At 32.8% G+C, this 20,110-nt stretch overlaps 3 protein-coding genes across 3 annotated transcripts; 2 read left to right on the forward strand and 1 right to left on the reverse strand.

Annotated features, from left to right (window-relative positions):
- Positions 1-3,719: 3,719 nt before the first annotated feature.
- LOC110602565 (transcription factor MAMYB) lies at positions 3,720-4,920 on the reverse strand. The gene has a single exon (XM_021740114.2). The coding sequence runs from the start codon at positions 4,820-4,822 to the stop codon at positions 3,884-3,886; it is 939 nt and encodes a 312-aa protein (XP_021595806.1). The 5' UTR covers positions 4,823-4,920; the 3' UTR covers positions 3,720-3,883.
- Positions 4,725-7,315, forward strand: LOC110602564 (pentatricopeptide repeat-containing protein At1g32415, mitochondrial). Its single transcript, XM_021740113.2, has 2 exons — positions 4,725-4,860; positions 4,943-7,315. The coding sequence occupies exon 2, from the start codon at positions 4,995-4,997 to the stop codon at positions 7,227-7,229; it is 2,235 nt and encodes a 744-aa protein (XP_021595805.1). The 5' UTR covers positions 4,725-4,860; positions 4,943-4,994; the 3' UTR covers positions 7,230-7,315.
- Positions 7,316-11,602: 4,287 nt separating this feature from the next.
- On the forward strand, positions 11,603-17,820 carry LOC110602329 (FACT complex subunit SSRP1). The gene is made up of 16 exons (XM_043951490.1): positions 11,603-11,777; positions 12,887-13,072; positions 13,581-13,686; positions 13,878-14,014; positions 14,407-14,490; positions 14,683-14,777; positions 14,949-15,057; positions 15,267-15,353; positions 15,436-15,528; positions 15,679-15,876; positions 15,999-16,144; positions 16,250-16,394; positions 16,794-16,892; positions 16,990-17,169; positions 17,269-17,347; positions 17,517-17,820. Exons 1-16 carry the CDS (start codon positions 11,724-11,726, stop codon positions 17,642-17,644), a joined length of 1,926 nt encoding a protein of 641 aa, XP_043807425.1. The 5' UTR covers positions 11,603-11,723; the 3' UTR covers positions 17,645-17,820.
- Positions 17,821-20,110: the final 2,290 nt, after the last annotated feature.

Raw genomic sequence — 20,110 nt, forward strand, 5'->3', positions numbered from 1 at the left:
AACATACATATGTATGAAGTATCATGAAAGTCCGTGAGATGTTCTTGGAATTTTCATTTTTCACTGGGAAAATGTGAACCGCCATTTGATTACTGATTTGAGGATGAGCATTTGTTTTTGAAAGTGTTCAAAGTAACCTTACAAGTGAGAAATGCTAGTGACAGTTGTTTTTGAAGTGATTGTTTGATACTTTTAAAAATATTTATTATATTTATTGTTATTTTCTTTCTGCTTAATTAATCATTAACTATTATGTCCTTCAATTAATAATATAAAATGTGAGCCAATCACTTGAAAAATGATTGTTGCTAGTATTTTTCTTTATAATTTTACAAATATATCTATCACGTGTAAATCTCCTTAGTGGCTCTGCAAACAGAAGGAGGACAACAGCAGTAAGAAAAAGTAATCTAGTGGTTGTAATCAGGAATTTCCAGTCTGATTGATCAGATATAAGCAGAAAAGTATTTTCTTTGGTGGCAAGAGCATTTCGGAAATTTATCCAAATCAAGGATTATTGGGCACGTCTTTTGCAGCTTTAATCACAAGTCTGGAACAAAATAGCAAGATTGAAAAAAAATGTCTGCCCTGAAGCAAAGTTTTAAGTATTTTAACAGTTGATCAGCAATATTTATGTTCCACGGACTCCAGAATCTAGAACCAACAGGCAAGTTTTTGGCTAATCAATATCATTCTGGCTTTGAACCAATATTGCAGGACTAGTAACACAAATTCCCTAGTACAAATTGCCATTCCTATCGAAGAATTACTCTCAGAATTGAAAAGCTTTATATGCAAATTAAAATAGAGGTAGGAAACCCAGAGATGACTTAAATTGATACTGATCCAAACGTAATATCTGAACTAAATATTACAATTACAACAATAACCAAGTCTTAATCCAGATGAAATTAGATATATAATCCATTTTGGTAATTTAACACTGTTTGAAATCAAATCCTAATCAATTTCTGAAAAATGGCAAAAACTTTTGTCAATCTCAGAAAAATATGTATACTCATATCCTGCATAACTTCTGATAATGTGCTCATTTCCAAATAGAAGATTCTTAGTTGACTTATGTTTTGCTCACTTCATTTCACTAATTTGATTCATTTGAAAATAAATAATGAAAATTCAACATGTCCGTGTTTTATGAACTAAAAGAATCTTCAACTGAGCAACTGTGCTTTTCCTACTTATCTGATACCTAGATTCACTAGCATCCTAGCAACATCTTACACCATGTTTGGGAAGAAGTTTTTGGAGTAAATTATGGTTTTCTAAAGTGGTCACTTTTTATCAAGAAGGTTATTTAAGGAAATAATAGTTTCTGAAGGTCTTAAAACCTGCAAAATATCTCTTTTTCAAGGATTGGAAACCTTACTTTGTAAAACCTTCCTTCACCCCATCCAAACACATTGTTACTGTCTAAGACTCAGCAAGACCTAGCAAAAACCAGACAGACAAAACAGAGCTTCACATCCCTCACTAGGCACTATTAAGCAGATAGTCTATTGAACCACAATCTACGAGCATTTGAGTATTATGCGACAACTACTCCATGTTCTTCTAGTTGTAAAATATAATCTTCTGAAAGCATTCAGTTATACCTTTGCTTTGACCTTGTGCATTAATGATAACATAATAAAATCAAATTCCAAGCCTATAATCACTCGAGTATTGACTTCAAGAATAATCACCCTTTGTTCTTAGTCTCTTGCCATCACGAGAAAACTCATATAATCTATAAACTTGGCTTTCTGCAATCGTTGAAAGAAAAAAAGCACCTACTCCCAAGCATTGGCTTTCTATTAGTATTGAAAAATAAACAGCATTGGATGTCCACTAGAGTTTAGGGAATTAGCAGACTAAATAGTCAGTTCCCTATTCCTTGTACCCCTGCAATGGGTCAGGAAAATGATCTCAAAAGCTCTTTAGGGCACCATATGAAGCTTAAAATACATAAGTGCCCTATCCAGTCTCCTAGCTATTCATACATACCCTGCATAAGATAATTTCTGCAGTAAAATCCTATCACCTTTTTACAAAGCAAAACACTTTCGTTAATAACTAAATGCCTCATATGCCATCGTCTTAACAGATGAAGGACTATCATCCCAATAAATAACCCATATATCCCCATAAAATTATCTGTACCTTCTCCAACTGACTTCAAACATGTAGTGGAAACCAAAATGAAACATGCAGAATTGCAGATAGAAAGAACACTCTTAATAGGACTGTGGGTTTTTATGACAGGCAATGACGAATTTCATGTTAACCATAACAATATAAATTTCTGTGTACTGCTCCAGATAAGATCAGTAGGAACTCATCCAAATTTATCCATATTCCATAGTAACAATGCATCCTCAAAATACAACCTAAGATGCCTAATTTACTGACTTCCACCCTACAAAAGCAAATGGTACTGTGTTTTTGATATAGTACTTTACAAGGGCAGAATATGTATTGTAAATCCTCCAATGACCTCACAAAAAAATTATTTTGGGAGAATGCTGCTGTTATTGAAGATACATAAACCCTAAACCAATTTTTGCGTAATCGATTCTTTGGAGTCATCTTTTCCAGACATACAAGTATACAAGAAGTAGACTTGGAGTATGGTTAGGAAACTCAGCAAAGGAATTCAGCCTTGCTAATTACCATGTAGATAGCTGCTAGTTTTTATAACTGCTAACACGATCAATTCACTGTTTTTCTAATTTGCAGGAAGCTTCATATAATTTGACTTGTTTTCAATTTTTGAAACGTAGTGCAATTGATAAAAGGCGAGCATGAAAGGATGGCAATACCAATGGGAAAATCCATAAGTGTTCAAACTAAAAAGGAATTTCATTGTGTTATTTTTATCATATTTTATTTTATTTATCCTCTAAAGGTTATGCTTATCAGGCTCTATCTATCTATTGGCTGTTACACCCTACTATGAACCCCTTTTCATGGTGCAATAAGAAATCAAACAACCTTTTGGACTAATATTTCAAATGTAGCGACTTGTAATAGATCAAGTGAGTTTTTGCCGAACACGCGGAGCAGAGAGAGCGATCACCGGGATTTTGGTGAAGCCAAAATAAACTTCCACAAAAAGAAAGCATAAAGATGGTTTTTAAATATTTTTATGAAATGTGGAAAATTATATTAATTGCAATTGCAAAATATAAAGCTAAATACGAAAGCTAAAGCTGCAGCTAATTTATATTGACACCAAAGCAAATATATTCACCAGAATAACATATTCACTCACGAATTTCCCATATAAACGCAAACAATGATTATCTTTCTTCTGATATATAAAATCATGGCTGTGAAGCACAAGGGTTAACATAACAGAAGATGAAGCAATATGGAGAATAGATGGATGATTAAGAAGGTGAGCTTATTCCTAGAAAAGGCTTTATAAGCTACAGCCATGGCTGCTCTAACAACATATATGGTAATCTTTGCTAGCCAACCAAAAAAATACCAAGAAGATTAATTCAATTAAGTTCACCAACATAGTAAATTGATCAGATGAACAACAGTCTAGCTGATATTCATTAAAGAAGCCAAAAGAACCAAGCATGACCATAGGTTTTCTGGTTTATGTGCTACAAAATAAGCAGAAGCTAATCAACCAAGACATTGCAATAACCAAATAGCCATTCAGTTTCATCATACCAAGTTTCAACAAATTTAGGAAACACCATGAATGGAACAAAATCTAGTATATTGTAGTAACTTTCTCATGTCAAAAAATGGGAAGGGGCCAGGGGAGAGAAGGAACAAGAGTAAGGGGAGATATTAGATCACCTATTGCCTTCCCAGTGCTGCCTCAAATTCAAAATTCTGTAAACAATCAAGATATCCAACTTTTCATCTAACTCTCAGCACTAGCTTTTGAACTCCGAAAATCCCTTTTCAAGTCAGAAACTCTCTTCATACATGCGGCCTTCGACTTCCCCGGAACTGCAGCTGCAATCTTCTCCCACCTCATTGCCACATCCTTAGGAAATGATTTCAGTGCATTTAGCAATGCAATATCCTCTCCTGCACTCCACCCCACTACACCGCCATCACCATCATTATCTTTCTTAGTTTCACCAATCTCAGATTGAACTCTTGTGTCCAATTGTTTCCTGTTCTTCAAAAATTTTGCATATGAATCATTATCATCCAACTTCCTCTCCCCCATTTCTTTTGCTTTCTTTATCACGCTCTCCACTCTATGTTTCCCACTGAACGCCTCTGCAATTACCTCCCATCTCCTTGGTTTTCCCACAGGATTCTTCACCATCTGTTTCTTCAATATTTCCAGATCTTCTTCACTCCACTCTTTCTCTCCTTCATTTGCCACCACCCCATTTCCACTGTTTGCCAAAACTTCTCTCTTTCTTTCCCTAATTGACAACCCCTTTGTCGTTTCTACAGCAGGAATTGGACCCATAACATTTTCTTCAGATCTGATCGGTTTCGATCGCTTCTTGGGCGCTCTCTTCTCAGTTACGATTTCAGGTTCCTCATCAAGGGGCTCGAGGATCGGCCCTTGACCGACGCGAATATCACCGCCAGTGACGCGAGACGGGGCGAAAGGTCCAATGAGAAAGGAGATGGAGACCCAAACGAGGAGAGATTTGAAGGGTTCAATGTGGAGATAAAGAATAGAAAGAATCAATAGAAGGGAAGAGAAGGAAATTGTAATGAAGACAAGTAGTTTGTTAATGGGTTTTTGTTGGTTTTCCTGATCGGCGTTGGAAGAAGGAATTGGGCGAGACTGGAAGACGAATCTAGGTCTTGCGTCCTCATCTAGGAACTCCATGGTTGATTGATTACAGTCGAAGAGGATACAGAGACCCTGTAAGGAAACTGACTTTTTTTTCTTTTTTTTTTTTTTCCTTAGGAAACTGACTTAAATATTGGTTTTTTCCCCCTTTTAAAGGCACACGCTCTGACTCTACACGCAAGTCCGTCTACTTTTGAAAAACCTGTTAATGCCCGCCTTTTGTTTCAGAGCCCTTAAATTCTCTCTTCCAAGAACTTCACTCTACCTTCTTTTCTGTTCTCTCCATGTTCGCTTTTTTAATTCCCCAACAACATTTTCGAAAACCCATCATGTTAAGCTCACATTCAACGAGTACCAGCTCCTCCAATGCCTATCCAAGTGTAGGATTCAAGATGCAAACAACCTGCTCAACAAAATGCCTGGGAGAAGTCCCCATAGTCGTGTTGTTTATTGGACTTCGTTGCTGACAAAATACTCGAGAAGTGGCTTCATCGATGAAGCTCGAGCAGTCTTTGACATCATGCCTGAGAGAAATATTGTTAGTTATAATGCAATGTTGTCAGGGTTTTTGCAGTGTGGGAAGCTTAGCGAGGCAATGAGGTTGTTTGAAGAGATGCCGGAGAGGAATGTGGTTTCGTGGACTTCCATGCTTTATGGTCTGGCGGATTCAGGAATGATTTATGAGGCAAGAAGGTTGTTTGAGGAGATGCCAGAAAGGAATGTTGTTTCATGGAATGCTATGATTGCTGGGTTAATTAGAAATGGAGATTTGGAGGATGCAAGATTGGTTTTTCATAACATGCCAGTCAAGAATGTGGCTTCTTGGAATGCCATGATTGCAGGGTACGTGGAGAATGATAGAATAGAGGAAGCAAGGATTTTATTTGAAGAGATGGAGGATAGGAATGTGATTACTTGGACAAGCATGATAGCAGGTTATTGTAGGGCAGGTGAAGTGGAGGAGGGATATTTTTTGTTTCAGAGGACTCCTAACAGAAACGTTGTTTCTTGGACAGCCATGATTGGTGGATTCGCTTGGAATGGCTTCTATGAAGATGCATTGTTTCTTTTTCTAGAGATGAAGAGGAGCTCTGACATAATACCAAATGCAGAGACTTTAATTTCACTTGCTTATGCTTGTGCTGGTGTTGGATTTCATCTTCTTGGCAAGCAGTTACATGCTCAGCTGATAATTAAAGGGTTAGATAATGATGATTATGATGGTCGGTTGTCAAAGAGCCTTATTTACATGTACTCTTCATTTGGCTTCATGGATTGTGCACATTTTATTTTTAGTAAGAACTCAAATAATAATGTTATCCAGTCTTGCAACTGCATGATTAACGGTTATATTCGAATAGGCCAACTAGAAAAAGCTCAAAATTTGTTTGATATGATGCCTATCCGGGACAAGATCACTTGGACTTCAATGATTGATGGATATTTTAGAGCTGGAAATGTATCCAAAGCACGCTATTTGTTCCATATCATGCCTGAAAAGGATGCAGTAGCATGGACAGCAATGATTTCAGGGCATGTGGAAAATGAGCATTTTGACGAAGCTACCTATTTGTTCTCAGATATGCAGACTCATGGTGTTAGTCCTCTAAGTTCTACCTATTCTATTCTCTTTGGAGCTGCAGGTGCAATGGCATGTCTTGATCAGGGGATGCAATTTCATGGTATGCTGATAAAGACACTATCTGACAAGGACTTGATTCTTGACAATTCCCTGATCTCAATGTATGCAAAATGTGGTGATATACAAACTGCATACAGAATATTCTCACACATGACTTCTCATGATCTGATTTCTTGGAACTCCATGATCATGGGATTTTCACACCATGGGCTAGCAAATGAAGCACTAAAAGTTTTTGAAGCCATGCTGGAATCTGGAACTCATCCAAATTCTGTTACCTTTCTGGGAATCCTATCAGCATGTGGCCATGCAGGGTTAATCGCTCAAGGATGGGAATTACTTAACACAATGACTAATGTATATGCAATTCAACCAGGTTTGGAGCATTACATTTGCATGATTAATATTTTGGGCCGAGCCGGGAAAGTGAAAGAAGCAGAAGAATTCATTTTGGGACTGCAAGTTGAAAGAAATCAGGCTATTTGGGGTGCATTGCTTGGTGTATGTAATCTTGGTGAGAAAAATGCAGACATTGCTGAAAGAGCTGCCACAAGGCTTCTTGAGGTGGACCCACTGAATGCATCTGCCCATGTACTGCTGTCCAATATATATGCTGCAAGTGGCCAACATGTTGAGGTGCAAAATTTGAGGAAGGAGATGTGCTTGAAGGGTTTGAGGAAGGTTCCAGGATGCAGTTGGATAGTGATAAATGGAAGGGCTAATGTCTTTCTTTCAGGAGATAAATTAGACTCAGAGGTGACTGAAATGTTATTATTCTTATCTCACTTTGGTGATGGATGATAAAAGAAGTAATGACCTGTTTGGTTTAGCAATTAGATATAACGGTTGATAATTGATTTTGCATTTGTTAAATTAGATTTATCGGTTATGCTTGTTTTGTAAAGTGACTGATAAGAACATAAATCAATTTATTATATTAATAAAATAAATATAAAAATATTGATTTATTATGTAAAATATATAATAATTATTAACGTATTTATTGCATAAAATATTTTAAAAATTATGTTATTTTTTTATGTATATGTATAATTTTTTATTCTATAATAATGAATATTATAACTATCTTAGTTATTATTTATATAACTTATCATCTTATAATTTTAAATGATTTATTAATATAAAAATTTAATTTAAAAAGTTATAATTATAAATTTTAAAAAAGTAAAACAATTTAAAATAAAAAAAATCAAAGTATTATCAGTTGAACAATGTGAAAATAAATTGATTAATTATTTTTTAATTACAAAATAAATAATTTAATTTTATAAAATACAAACTGACTTTACTTGAGTAATTTTGAAATAAAAAACAACAATTAAATTTTTTAGAAACTCAATTGTAATTCTTTCATAACAAATTCTATGAATGGTTAAATGGGACAACAGATGAAAATAATATAAATTGATCAATTGTCATTAAAAGATAAATAATAATAATAATAATAATTGAAAAGAAGAAACAAATTTCACCTCCAACCGTGTATGTTTGGAAGTGTAAAAGTTAAAAAAATATATATATCGGTTTTAATTCAATTCTTTTGATTTTAATTTTATTGGTCAAACTTAGTTCAATTTTAGGTAATTTATAAATTTATAAATTTAATAATTTTTTACAAAATCACTTATTATATTAATAAAATTTCATCAAATAAAAAAAATTCAAACAGAAACGATTATGTCTAACAGATTCTCCAACTAAAATATGAGTAGTTAGAATAGTATTACGAGGAACCCATCTAATAGAAATATCAATTTTAGAGTCTAACAAAAATTTATAATCATTCAAAATAAAATCCCTGCATAAGATAATTTGACAAAAATATTCTTCACGTGCATGTTTAAACCCTGTATAAAATAATTTGATAAAGATAATTTGATAAAGATATGCTCCTTCTTTCTCATCTAACAAATTCTCCAACTAAAGTATGAGTAGTTAGAATAGTATTACGAGAAACCATCTAACAGAAATATCAATTCTAGAGTCTAACAAAAATTTATAATCATTCAAAATAAAATCCCTACATAAGATAATTTGACAAAAATATTCTTTAAGTGCCTATTTAAACCCTGTATAAAATAATTTGATAAAGATATTCTTATTCTTTCTCATCTCTCGAGTATAAATTATTAAAATCTCTCAAATAAAGATAAAGAAGAGAGGTTTTACGAGATAAATCTCGAATAAGGTTTCAAGACTGACGTCGTCATTGTGATTTCGAAAATCCATAATAACTAGTAAACCTCCATTGAATATTACCTTCCGAAACAACCGAATCAATAAAATTTTAAAAAAAATCAACCCCAAAAATAGATCCATGACTCTTCTACATTAATGAAATGCCTCCTCCCAATCTTTGTCTATTGACTGATGATGATCTGAGATCCAGAAAATGGGGTTTTACAATGGGTTCTGTAAAACTGGAAAAGTTTAGACCTAGAGGAGAGTATTTCTCCTTTTATATGTTTCCTTTTGTCTGCTAGTGACGTGTTAACAGAGCGTGTATCATTGGACCACCTGTCCCTGCTACGTTGATACGGACGTACGAGGGAATCAGATCTCTGTCCCATGCGTAACGGCCCCTGATTCTCTCCGGGCGCGCATGCGGATGGTCCCATAAGGCGGGGCTGAACTCCTTCCTGGTTCTGAGCTGGGCCGGAGGATGAGGTTAAGACTAGGCCCGGAAGGGATCTGTCCATCGGGCCGGAAGAGCTAGGTCGGCCTGTTTGAAGAAACGGACTGGAGCCCGGTCTTTGAACTGAATGGACTGGACCTGATTCTTGGAGGGGGCTTAGAAGCCTTCAGATTATGAGCTGCCCTAATGGGCCTGGCCTTAGACCGGAGTGAAGAAACCCAGCGGTCATCAACTGAGAAGCGACATCAAAATATAAAAAATTATGAAAAAATTCCATATGAGAACTAAAAACTTTTGAAATGCCGCCATAAATCAAAATACAATAATTTTTCAAGGATTGCTGCATAAATCTATCAAAAAGGTATGTATATTCTGAGAATTAATTGAATTGCATGTGAGAAATATCTCCACACTGCAAAAATCATAAGTAACGATCGGAATATCTCTGGAGTTCTTAATAGGAACAACAGTATTTTCTTTTTTATCGATAGTCAATAATTAAATTATTAAAAAACTCAATATTTATATTATTTTGTTTTTTAATATAAACATTTAAATTTTGGATAGATGACCTTAATATTTTATATTTGAGTATAATTTTATTCAATTTTTTAAATTAAAATATAAGAATTTAAAAATATAAGAATTCAAGTAAAATATTAAATATAATATTTTATTATTTTTTAAATATAAATTAATTTTATATATAAAAATAATATTACCTCATTTAATTCTAAAAACAATTGTAATTTGGATTAAATATACACTCAACTGTTTTATGATAGATAGGTTTTATTTTGCATTAATAATTAGGATGATTTTATAATAGATATATTATTTTTAATTATTTTGTATATACTGTTATTTTAAAATAAATAATATGACTGTTATAAAATATTTATAATTATTATTGTAAAATAAAATTTATTATGATAAAAAATATAAATTATATATTTAATAATTAAATTGCTTATTATTAGTTTTAATTTTAAAAATTGATTAAAATAACATTCATTTATAAATATTATGTCATTTTATCTAAAGTTTAAATATTTAAATTAAAATATAAAATAATATAAATATTAAGTTTTTTTCTGTAAATTGATTAATTAAAAAACAATTATAAAAATATACATAACAGGACAATTAAATTACCACAAAAATTATTAAATTTAAAAATGTATAAATTAACTAAAATTACACTAAAATAGTTAGCCAGTTAAATTAAAATTAAAAAATTAAAATTAAAATATAAATATACATAAATGTTTAACATTTTAGATTAATTGGCCTAAATAAAATAATGTTTAATAAAAAACAAATTATTTTAAAATAAATAAATTTATGTCAAAAGTGACAATTTTTCAAAAATCTAATTTATTTAATAAATTAATTTATTAATAGAGAATTGTTTAAAAAAAAGGGAGATTTACAATTTAATTTCTGAGTATTGTCATTATTAACAAGTTAGTTTTTAAATTTTTTAAAATATAGTAAAACGTTCTTATCTTTTCTCTCAATCAAAATAGTCATTTTATCTATTTTTACTGTTAAAAATATAGTAAAATACTAAATTACCTCCCATTATTTTTCTCCTCCTCATTTCTTTTCTTTTTTATCAATTCTTCCACCGTCTTTTTCTTTTTCTCCTTCTTCTTCTTTTGCTTCTTTTTCTTCTTTCTCTTCTTTCTCTTTATCTTCTTCTCCTTCTTCTTCTCCTTCTTTCTCTTCTCCTTCTCCTCCTTCTTCTTTTTCTTCTTTTGCTTCTTTTTTGGAGGAGGAAAAAAGAAAAAATAGAGACTATTTCATTGACAAAAAAAAAAAAATAAGGGCGTTTAATAAATGTGAGAAAAAATAGAGACTATTTCGATGACAAAAATAAACGATAAAAATATTTTAATAGATTTCTAAAAATATAGGGAGGGACGATTTCGTTGACGGAAAGAAACTATGAGTAAAAACTATTTCGTTGACGGAAAGAAACGATAAGAACTATTAATAGATATAAGAAAAGATAGGACTATTTCATTGATAAAAAGAAATGATAAGAATATTTTAATAAATATGAAATAAAATTAAAAATATTTTAATAGATATTTAAAAATATAAAAACTAATTTGTTAATAATAATAATATCTAAGAACTAAATAAATAGTTTTATTTGATAGTAAAATTATATTTAAAAAATTTTTTGGGTTTTATTTGAAGGTAAAATTAGATTTTAAAATTTTTAAATCTCTGTTTTTTATTTAATTTTAACAAAAAAAAGATTATTTCGTTGAAAAAAAAATATAAGGATATTTTAATAAGTTTTTAAAAATATAAAAATTGATTTATTAGTAATGGCAATATTCAGAAATTAAATTTTCGAAGAATTAAAAATATGGAAACTTTTTACAAATTTAATCTGTTTTAACAATTAATTAACATAATTACTCGAAATAAAGAGACTATATTAACTAAATCAAATACCAAATCATTTATTTATTCAAATAACATTTCAGAAAAAAAGACTTGTTATACTCTCACTATCCTACACAGAAAAACTTTCTTCTCTTTCTTATCGGTGATATAAGCGTTCTGTTCCTTTGGGATTCCATTTCCACACGCTCTCTCTGCTTTTATTTGATCTCGCAGGAATGACCGACGGCCATCTCTTCAACAATATCTCTCTTGGAGGCCGTGGAGGCACGGTAAACTCTCTATCTTTCTCCCTTTTCTCAACTAACCAATAGCATAGCTTAGTGTTTTTCGATGTTCGAAAGCAGTTCAATTTCGGAACCTTATTTTACTCAAAACATGATTATTACTTGTTTGTAGAAATTAATTTGGTTTTTGTTGGTTTGGTTGCTAGGACTTACTATGGGCAATCGATGAATGATTAGAAATTTGTGTTTTGTGCATTAGGATTATGGTATTTTGAAACTCCGGTTTTCTTTTTTCTTATGCTTTGCTTAGGGTTTTTTGAGCGGGGTTTTGTCTGGAAACTTGTAGGAGAATGGATACTGATGGGTGATTTATGAATTTTTTTTTTGTCTAAGGTGATTTATGATTGTTGACCAATGATTTGTGCTTTTTGAAACCCTAATTATTTTCCCTTTTTTTTGGCTTATTTGTGGTTTTTTCCTTGGTTTGTTTGTAAGTATTGGTGGGATATATCATTGATTTGCAGTTTTTGTTTATCATTTTATGATTGTGCTTTATGGAACTTAACAACTTTTTTCCCAGTTGATTGAATTCAGGGGAAAGAAAAAAGAAAGGAGGAGCAATTAAGATTGTTGATCACTAAGAAAATCTACAAGTAATGTGAACTAGCAATAATATGGCTGTCCTTTTGTCACATAAAACCTAATCTATCTATGGAATGTGATGCAATTTGTCAATTTTACTTGTCCTGCTGTCTCTTATTTAACAGCGATCAACATGTACTTGTGCATTTCTGATTTTACTTGTCATGCAACATTTCTTGGGGGGATTTTGAGGGAAAAAGTGACATTCTGTAAAGTGGTTACTGTGATAAAAATATATATTCAATCACTTAATTGTCAGTTTTACCTGTTAACATGTTTAATTTCCTGGTAAAATACATCAATATGAATAACAAAGTCGAATATGATATAAGTTTTCTGATTACACCCACCTTGTCTACTTGTCTTCTTTCATACTGAAAACTAATTTATTGAAGTTGTTGAATATTTTCAATTGAAATTTACTCTTTTTTGCTCCTTTCAATTTCGAAATTAAAGTACAGCCCCCCAAAAATTCACATATGTGGTTTATTTGGTCAAATTATGAAATGCAGAACCCAGGGCAGCTAAAGTTACATGCAGGGGGGATTCAATGGAAGAAACAGGGTGGTGGTAAAGCAGTGGAAGTTGATAAAGCTGATGTTACAGGAGTGACATGGATGAAGGTACCAAGGACAAATCAACTTGGTGTTCGGATCAAAGATGGCTTGTATTACAAATTCACTGGCTTCCGGGACCAGGTCATTCCTCTACCTTTCGCACGTTGTTATTCTTATCATTGTTGAGTTGGAAATTGTATCACATTCCTAAAATTGTTAGTCTGCTTGTTACTAGATTCACATTCTATTTGCATGGAAGCACATGCAATCCCTCCCCCCCCCCCCCCCCCCCCTTCCAAAAAAAAAAATTAAAATAAAAATTCTATGTTTCATATAATGTATCTTTGGAACTTGCCTCAACAAGCTGATGGTAATTTGTTTATTGCTTCAGCTTCACAGATTCATTAACTTCTTATCTTGTATAATTTCTTCATGTATTTTTCTTTTAGATTCTCTTAGACCCTCTTTAAAAATAAGCCTTAAAAATACGAAGGTTGTGTCCTATTGTCTTTGTCTCATCTCGATGGACCTTTCACCTAATGCAGTTTTCAATTATCATTTTATGGAACCTTTTGGCGTTTCCTTTGATAAATCTTGCATGGGATGTTCACAACTTGCCTGTGCTAATTTTCTTTTCTCAACCTTGTAGGATATCGCGAACTTGACCAATTTTTTCCAGAGCAGCTGTGGAGTAACACTAGAAGAGAAGCATCTTTCAGTTACTGGACGTAATTGGGGAGAGGTTGATTTAAATGGTTGGTAGTTCGTGCCTCATTAGCTTCCTTTGCTCATCTATTTAGATTTTCCCCCTGCTCTTTTAGTTCCTTTGTAACCATTAAACTATATGATGTTTTATAGTAGATCCTCCAATTTGAAAAAAAGTCCTTACTTCTCATGCTTTGACATATGTAATCTTGTAGTGATACTTGTGTGGGGCTATTTACAGGAAATATGCTTACCTTTCTGGTTGGTTCAAAGCAAGCATTTGAGGTATCATTAGCAGATGTCTCACAAACTCAACTACAAGGAAAAAATGATTGTATCTTGGAGTTCCATGTGGATGATACAACTGGAGCTAATGAGGTTTGTGTGTACCATCTACGCTGGTCATTCCTTTGGAACAATTTTACTTGTGCTGCAACACTTTGTAAAGATTATTACATGTTTAACCCCACAATAAGTATTTATTTTCTCTTCTGGAGAGAGAGTGAGTAGAAAATAAATGAAATTACATGTATAACCCCACAATTACTTATTTTAATTAGAAATTAAAAGATAAAATGGATTACTATTCAAGGAGCTACTTTTCCCTCTTATTTCCTCCCTAACATCCAACTAGAAGAGGAAAATGACTTTTTTTCCTCCCTTATTTTTTTTCTTTCACTTTTACTTTCTTTCCTTATTTACCTCTATTTTCTTTCCCTGCTAACAAAGTTTCCAAACATAGGCTAAGTATATCGGTTCTGTGCTTGTAGAAAGATTCCTTAATGGAGATAAGTTTTCACATACCTGGTAACAACACCCAATTTGTTGGTGATGAAAATCGACCTCCTGCTCAGGTGAGTTATTTAATTCTTATTCTTCTTGTTATATATCCTCTCTCTCTCTCTCTCTCTCTCCCCCAAAAAAAAAACGGAAAAAATAGTTGTTTTTCTTTTTTCCCTAGTGGAAGAAATTTTTTAAAATTATTTGTGACAAGCATATAATGCTCTGTCTATTCACTGATTTATTGACCATTGACTTTGTACAAGGTTTTTCGAGAAAAGATTTTGTCAATGGCAGATGTTGATCCTGGTGGTGAAGAAGCTGTTGTTACATTTGATGGTGTTGCAATCCTAACACCCAGGTAGGAACTGTGGAAGATGCATGTACAAACATACGCATGCCAATATAGCTACTTAGAAGACAAGCAGGAGACATCCATATGCCTTCAAATTTTGTTGCATTTCACATGCTGATTGGTTGAGATTTCTTTCTGAATCTTTGTATGACTTGGAAAAGTATTTTCTTTATGTAGGGGCCGGTATAATGTCGAACTTCATCTGTCATTCTTGCGGCTCCAAGGACAGGCCAACGATTTCAAAATTCAATACAGCAGTGTTGTTCGCCTCTTTTTGCTTCCAAAGGTTAATTTTTCTCATTCATGGGGACACTTCTTTTTCATCGTTTGTGTATGAAACTGTTGTTGCCCATTTTCAATCACATCTGCCTGTTATGATGCATGTAGTGATTCTTTTGACTGTTGTTGACTCATTTGCAATCCTGTTGTTGTACAACTTGTTTTCTATGAAATATCTCATGAGCTTCTTCTTCTTATTTTATTTTTGGGCAACAGTCTAACCAGCCGCATACTTTTGTCATTGTTACGCTGGACCCTCCTATTCGTAAGGGGCAAACTTTGTACCCACACATTGTGTTGCAGGTATCATTTGTTGTGTTGGATTTGGTTTCTTATGATTATTTTTCTTTCATGCACTTATTATGTGTTGTTCTATTTTCTAAAGTTTGATACTGACAATGTGATCCAAAACACATTGTCAATCAATGAAGACCTTTTGAGCACAAAGTACAAAGACAAGTTAGAACCATCTTATAAGGTAATAATCATACATAGATGTATGATTCTTTTTGGGTTTAGATGGCTGCAAATATATTACTACTTAAATCTAAAATCTAAACCAAGAATCTCTTGGGAACTTATTTACAAAATTGAAATTTCTTTTCGTGATGGGTTCTTCATTAAACAGGGACTCATTCATGATGTGTTCACAACAGTATTGCGGGGCTTGTCTGGTTCTAAAGTAACTAAACCAGGAAAATTCCGTAGCTGTCAAGATGGTTATGCTGTGAAGTCATCACTGAAAGCTGAAGATGGCCTTCTTTATCCACTTGAGAAAAGCTTCTTCTTCTTACCAAAACCTCCAACTCTTATTCTTCATGAGGAGGTACACATCTTATTAAGTTGTACGCACAAAGGTGTCTAATTTGGTGCTTTAATATGAACATATGGGTGCTTGTTTTATTTTGACGTGTGCCTAATGTTTCCCTTTTGGTTCTTATGTACAAGATTGATTATGTTGAATTTGAGAGACATGCAGCTGGTGGCTCAAATATGCATTATTTTGATCTTCTTATAAGACTCAAAAGTGAGCAAGAACATCTATTCCGAAACATCCAGAGAAATGAGTATCACAATCTTTTTGACTTCATCAGGTCTGGCTTTATCATCTATGATCTATGTGCATAGCATGGTTGTGCTTTAATTGTTCCATAGCTTTAACTTTCTTTCTTTTTAATTTTTCATAATTTTTCGTACAGTGGGAAGGGTCTGAAGATTATGAATCTAGGTGATATGCAAACAGCAAATGGTGTGGCTGCTGTTCTCCAAAATGATGATGATGATGCTGTTGACCCACATCTTGAGCGCATTAAGAATGAAGCTGGAGATGAGAGTGATGAAGAGGTGAAATTTTAAGTGATAGTTGAAGTTACTGAATTATAGTCGTAGGGAAGCATTATATTTTCATATACTCCATGTTTAGAATCAATAATTTCACAAGAATTCAATTCAATTAATTTCTTTTCTACCTATTCTCTTATTTGGAATGAAGGAATTTAATTATTTTTAATGTAAAAAATTTCATTTTTAAAAGAAATTGGAATCATGCATGATTTTGTAAGAAAAGAATTCATTATATTTCTAAACGGGGCCATAATATGGATGTATGCATATATGGTTTTACACACTCTCCATCCACTTGTTTGCACATCACTTTGTATGGCTGCACTTGCATGTGCGTCCTCTAGCTTTTCTGAGAGCAAAGGGCTTTAGATGCTGATGGCTTGAATCTAATATTTACAGGATGAAGATTTTGTTGCAGACAAGGATGATGAAGGCTCTCCTACTGATGATTCTGGGGATGAAGAATCTGATGCTAGTGAAAGTGGAGATGTGAAAAAGGTTAGCCATTTTATATTGATCTCTATTGGTGCTGTATTTAAAAGTAGTTGGATGATAATCTGTTAAAACTTAACATGAAATGAATTGCTAATTGTAGAAGCCTGTGAAAAAGGAATCCACAAAGGAGCCCTCATCTTCAAAGGGTGTATCTAAGAAGAGAGTGAAAGATGGAAATGAGGATGCATCTAAGAAGAAAAAACAAAAGAAGAAGAAGGATCCAAATGCACCAAAGAAGGCAATGTCCGGTTTCATGTTCTTCTCACAAATGGAAAGGGAGGTTGGTTTAATACTCTCACTTCGGAGACAAATGGAAAAATATAATTTCATTGGACTTTCTTGGATATGCTGTTAACCTCGTCATGTTGCCTGATAACAGAATGTGAAGAAAAGTAATCCTGGCATTGCTTTTGGGGACGTTGGAAAAATTCTTGGAGACAGGTGGAAGCAGCTGTCAGGTACATTTTTCGCTTCACTTTGCTATAGGATCTTTTTTTTATGGTTTATATATTACCTGTTTTTTTTTCACTCGAGAGGATTTGTTTTTTGTTTTCATTAATAGTTACTGAGATGTTTTGGGAGAGTTGCAAGTCTTATCATAATTTATTTTTGTGTGGTCGTATGCAGCGGAAGATAAAGAACCATATGAAGCAAAGGCCCGAGCAGATAAAAAGCGTTATAAGGATGAAGTCAGTGGCTACAAGAACCCTAAGCCTGTGAATTTGGAGTCGGCGAATGAATCTGACAGTGCCTAGATAGTAATGCTTCTCAAATTTTGAGACTACTCCTGGTGCTTTATTCTCTTTCTAGGGGTCATTAGTCATTATATATGGTATTGAGAGCTTTCCCTTAAGTTTTTCTTCCAGGCAATAACATTTCTGTAGGGACTACTATACTGTTGAATTATAAAGGTTTTTACTTAGAATAGTAACTGTTACTTTTCTTAATAATTAATATATATATATATATGGGATCTATAACCGGGAGAGTTCCTCTCTTGCAACAATAAAAAAGGTTAAATCTAAGATACAAAACTGGGGGCTGGGATCTGGTGGATCTGAGACATTCGCAAGAAGCATTCTGGTACCCAAATCCCAAATAAGATTGGTAATCAGCCAAATTGAAAGCATAACGACAGCGTTACTGTGGGAGTTTTAATTTGGAATTCTGTCCCGAATGGGGTACCGTATTGCAGTTGCCCATTAAAACTCAAAAGGAACTGCAAGGAGCTACAACTCATCTGTTTTTTTTTCCCCCTCTTAAGGAATAACAAATTTATAATGTTTTGAAAGTCTAATCCTAGCTACACCCCATCTTTATAGCAAACACATCTACAAACAATGTATTTATATTTATAATGTCTGATAATTTAAACTATATATTCTATTTATTTCATAATTTTTGTTTATATTTTTTTAATCGTTTCAAAATTATTGTTGACTTTCTCTCTCAGCGTTTGGATTTCATCATCCAATCGGATGTAATGGTTACTGGATTTTTATCAATGAATTCATAAACTTTATATTGTGAATTTTTTTTTTAATGCGTTATATGCTATCTTATGATTTAACTCTTCAATCTGTATTACTTCAGTATTGAAACGAGAGATAAAGTTTTTTAAAGACTCGTTATCTTCTTGCCATATTTTCTGCAAGTCTAAGAAGAGTTTTTGAAGAGGTATACAGTTAACAAACTTATATTTAAATAGCATAATAAATATATAAAATTGTGAATAAAATCTAGACTCTGCACAAAATCGTTGATATCCTGGAACTGCATTGTAGTCCGGAAGATAGCTAAATAGTTTTGGGGGCCTGCCATCGCTTTATATTTATCCAAACTAGGCAGTTTGACTTATTGGGAAAAGTCTCTACAAGAATTTTCTCTGACAATAGTGAAGCGTCGCCCAGGCCATAATCTTTCTCTTACTCCTTTTGGTACCTTTGCACAGTACGAACCAGCTTCCAATCAACGCCTTTTGGGGTTTCGTCCAATGGTTCTTCGTTTTCTAGCTTGACCTTCCTTTTGGATTGAGTGCGAATTACCTTCGTTTGAGTCTTTGGGGTCTCGAAGAAATCTTCCCCCTTTATTCTGAAAGCCATAAGTGAGGCTTTCTCCCCAATTTTATATTACTCGAGAGTTGTCTGCAGTTTTTTGATATATTATACCACATGCTCATTGTTTAAATTGTTGAGGTCTACCTCATTGACTATGGAAGAAGTGTTCTGTCTATTGCTAGGGATGGATAAGACGATGATCTCTTGTCGACCGTAGACTTAGCAACTGTTCATAAAATTTCAGCCATTTTGAGAGCAAAGGGAAATGAAAGGTATTTTTAGTAAGAAAATGAATAGGAAACCAGATTTAATCTAAATGAACAAGAAGAATTTAATGGGTTTCCTAGAAATTGATCAACTAATGCAGTCAAAAATGAGTTAGTCAATTTGTAAAAGAGAGAGTGAGTAAGGTGGTTGGCGTCTATGGACAGCCAATTTAATGGTCAAGTCACTAATATTCCTGAAAGGACGAATGTAATTAAAAACTTTAGTTTAGGATGAATGTGTAAGAATGCAACTTTAAACTCTGTGCATACTTCGCTTTTATGCTGTAAGAAAATAAAGATAGTTGGTTGATCTTCTAAAAATCCGACTGATACTGCCTAGTAAATAAGAGATCTCGCGATTATAAGTGTAATAATGATTTGTTGAATTATATCTTTTAACAGTAACTTTGTATTATATAAGATTCAACCGATTTAAGAGAGGGCAAGTTTTCTATTATTCTGAATATCGACCTTACTCAGAGCGAATGTCATGCCATATTAATTTTATAATGTATTTGGATCTCATATTTTATTAAATTTAATTAAAACTTAAAATTAATATAAATAAATCTTCTCTGCAAAATCGGAACAATATGATAACAATTATTGCTAGCAGGTTAGGTAGCTGTTGGCCTTCATCTTATTTATGAACAGAGAATATATTAATAAAGGTAATATAATTTTTTTTCTTCATATTATTATATTTTTTATTTATGTAAAAAAATAATTGTAGGGTTATTTTTATAATGAGAGAGGATATATTATTAAAAAAATATTTTTAAAAAAAGCAGTCTCAAGCCTAATTGTAGTTGTATATTATTGAATCCAATGTATTAAAAAATAACTGAAAATTTTTATTGTTATAATATTTCAAATATAAATATTAAATATTTTAAAA

The sequence above is a fragment of the Manihot esculenta genome, chromosome 15 (genome assembly GCF_001659605.2).
Source record: "Manihot esculenta cultivar AM560-2 chromosome 15, M.esculenta_v8, whole genome shotgun sequence".
Taxonomy (NCBI): domain Eukaryota; kingdom Viridiplantae; phylum Streptophyta; class Magnoliopsida; order Malpighiales; family Euphorbiaceae; genus Manihot; species Manihot esculenta.

What these genes read in the sequence shown, in the direction of transcription:
- LOC110602565 (XM_021740114.2), bottom strand. Translation starts at nt 4,822, where the DNA reads ATGGAGTTCCTAGATGAGGACGCAAGACCTAGATTCGTCTTCCAGTCT.
- LOC110602564 (XM_021740113.2), top strand. Translation starts at nt 4,995, where the DNA reads ATGCCCGCCTTTTGTTTCAGAGCCCTTAAATTCTCTCTTCCAAGAACT.
- LOC110602329 (XM_043951490.1), top strand. Translation starts at nt 11,724, where the DNA reads ATGACCGACGGCCATCTCTTCAACAATATCTCTCTTGGAGGCCGTGGA. An exon ending in GGGAGAGGTTGATTTAAATG is followed by an intron (nt 13,687 to 13,877) that starts GTTGGTAGTTCG and finishes GGCTATTTACAG; the next exon opens with GAAATATGCTTACCTTTCTG. An exon ending in ATACAACTGGAGCTAATGAG is followed by an intron (nt 14,015 to 14,406) that starts GTTTGTGTGTAC and finishes CTGTGCTTGTAG; the next exon opens with AAAGATTCCTTAATGGAGAT.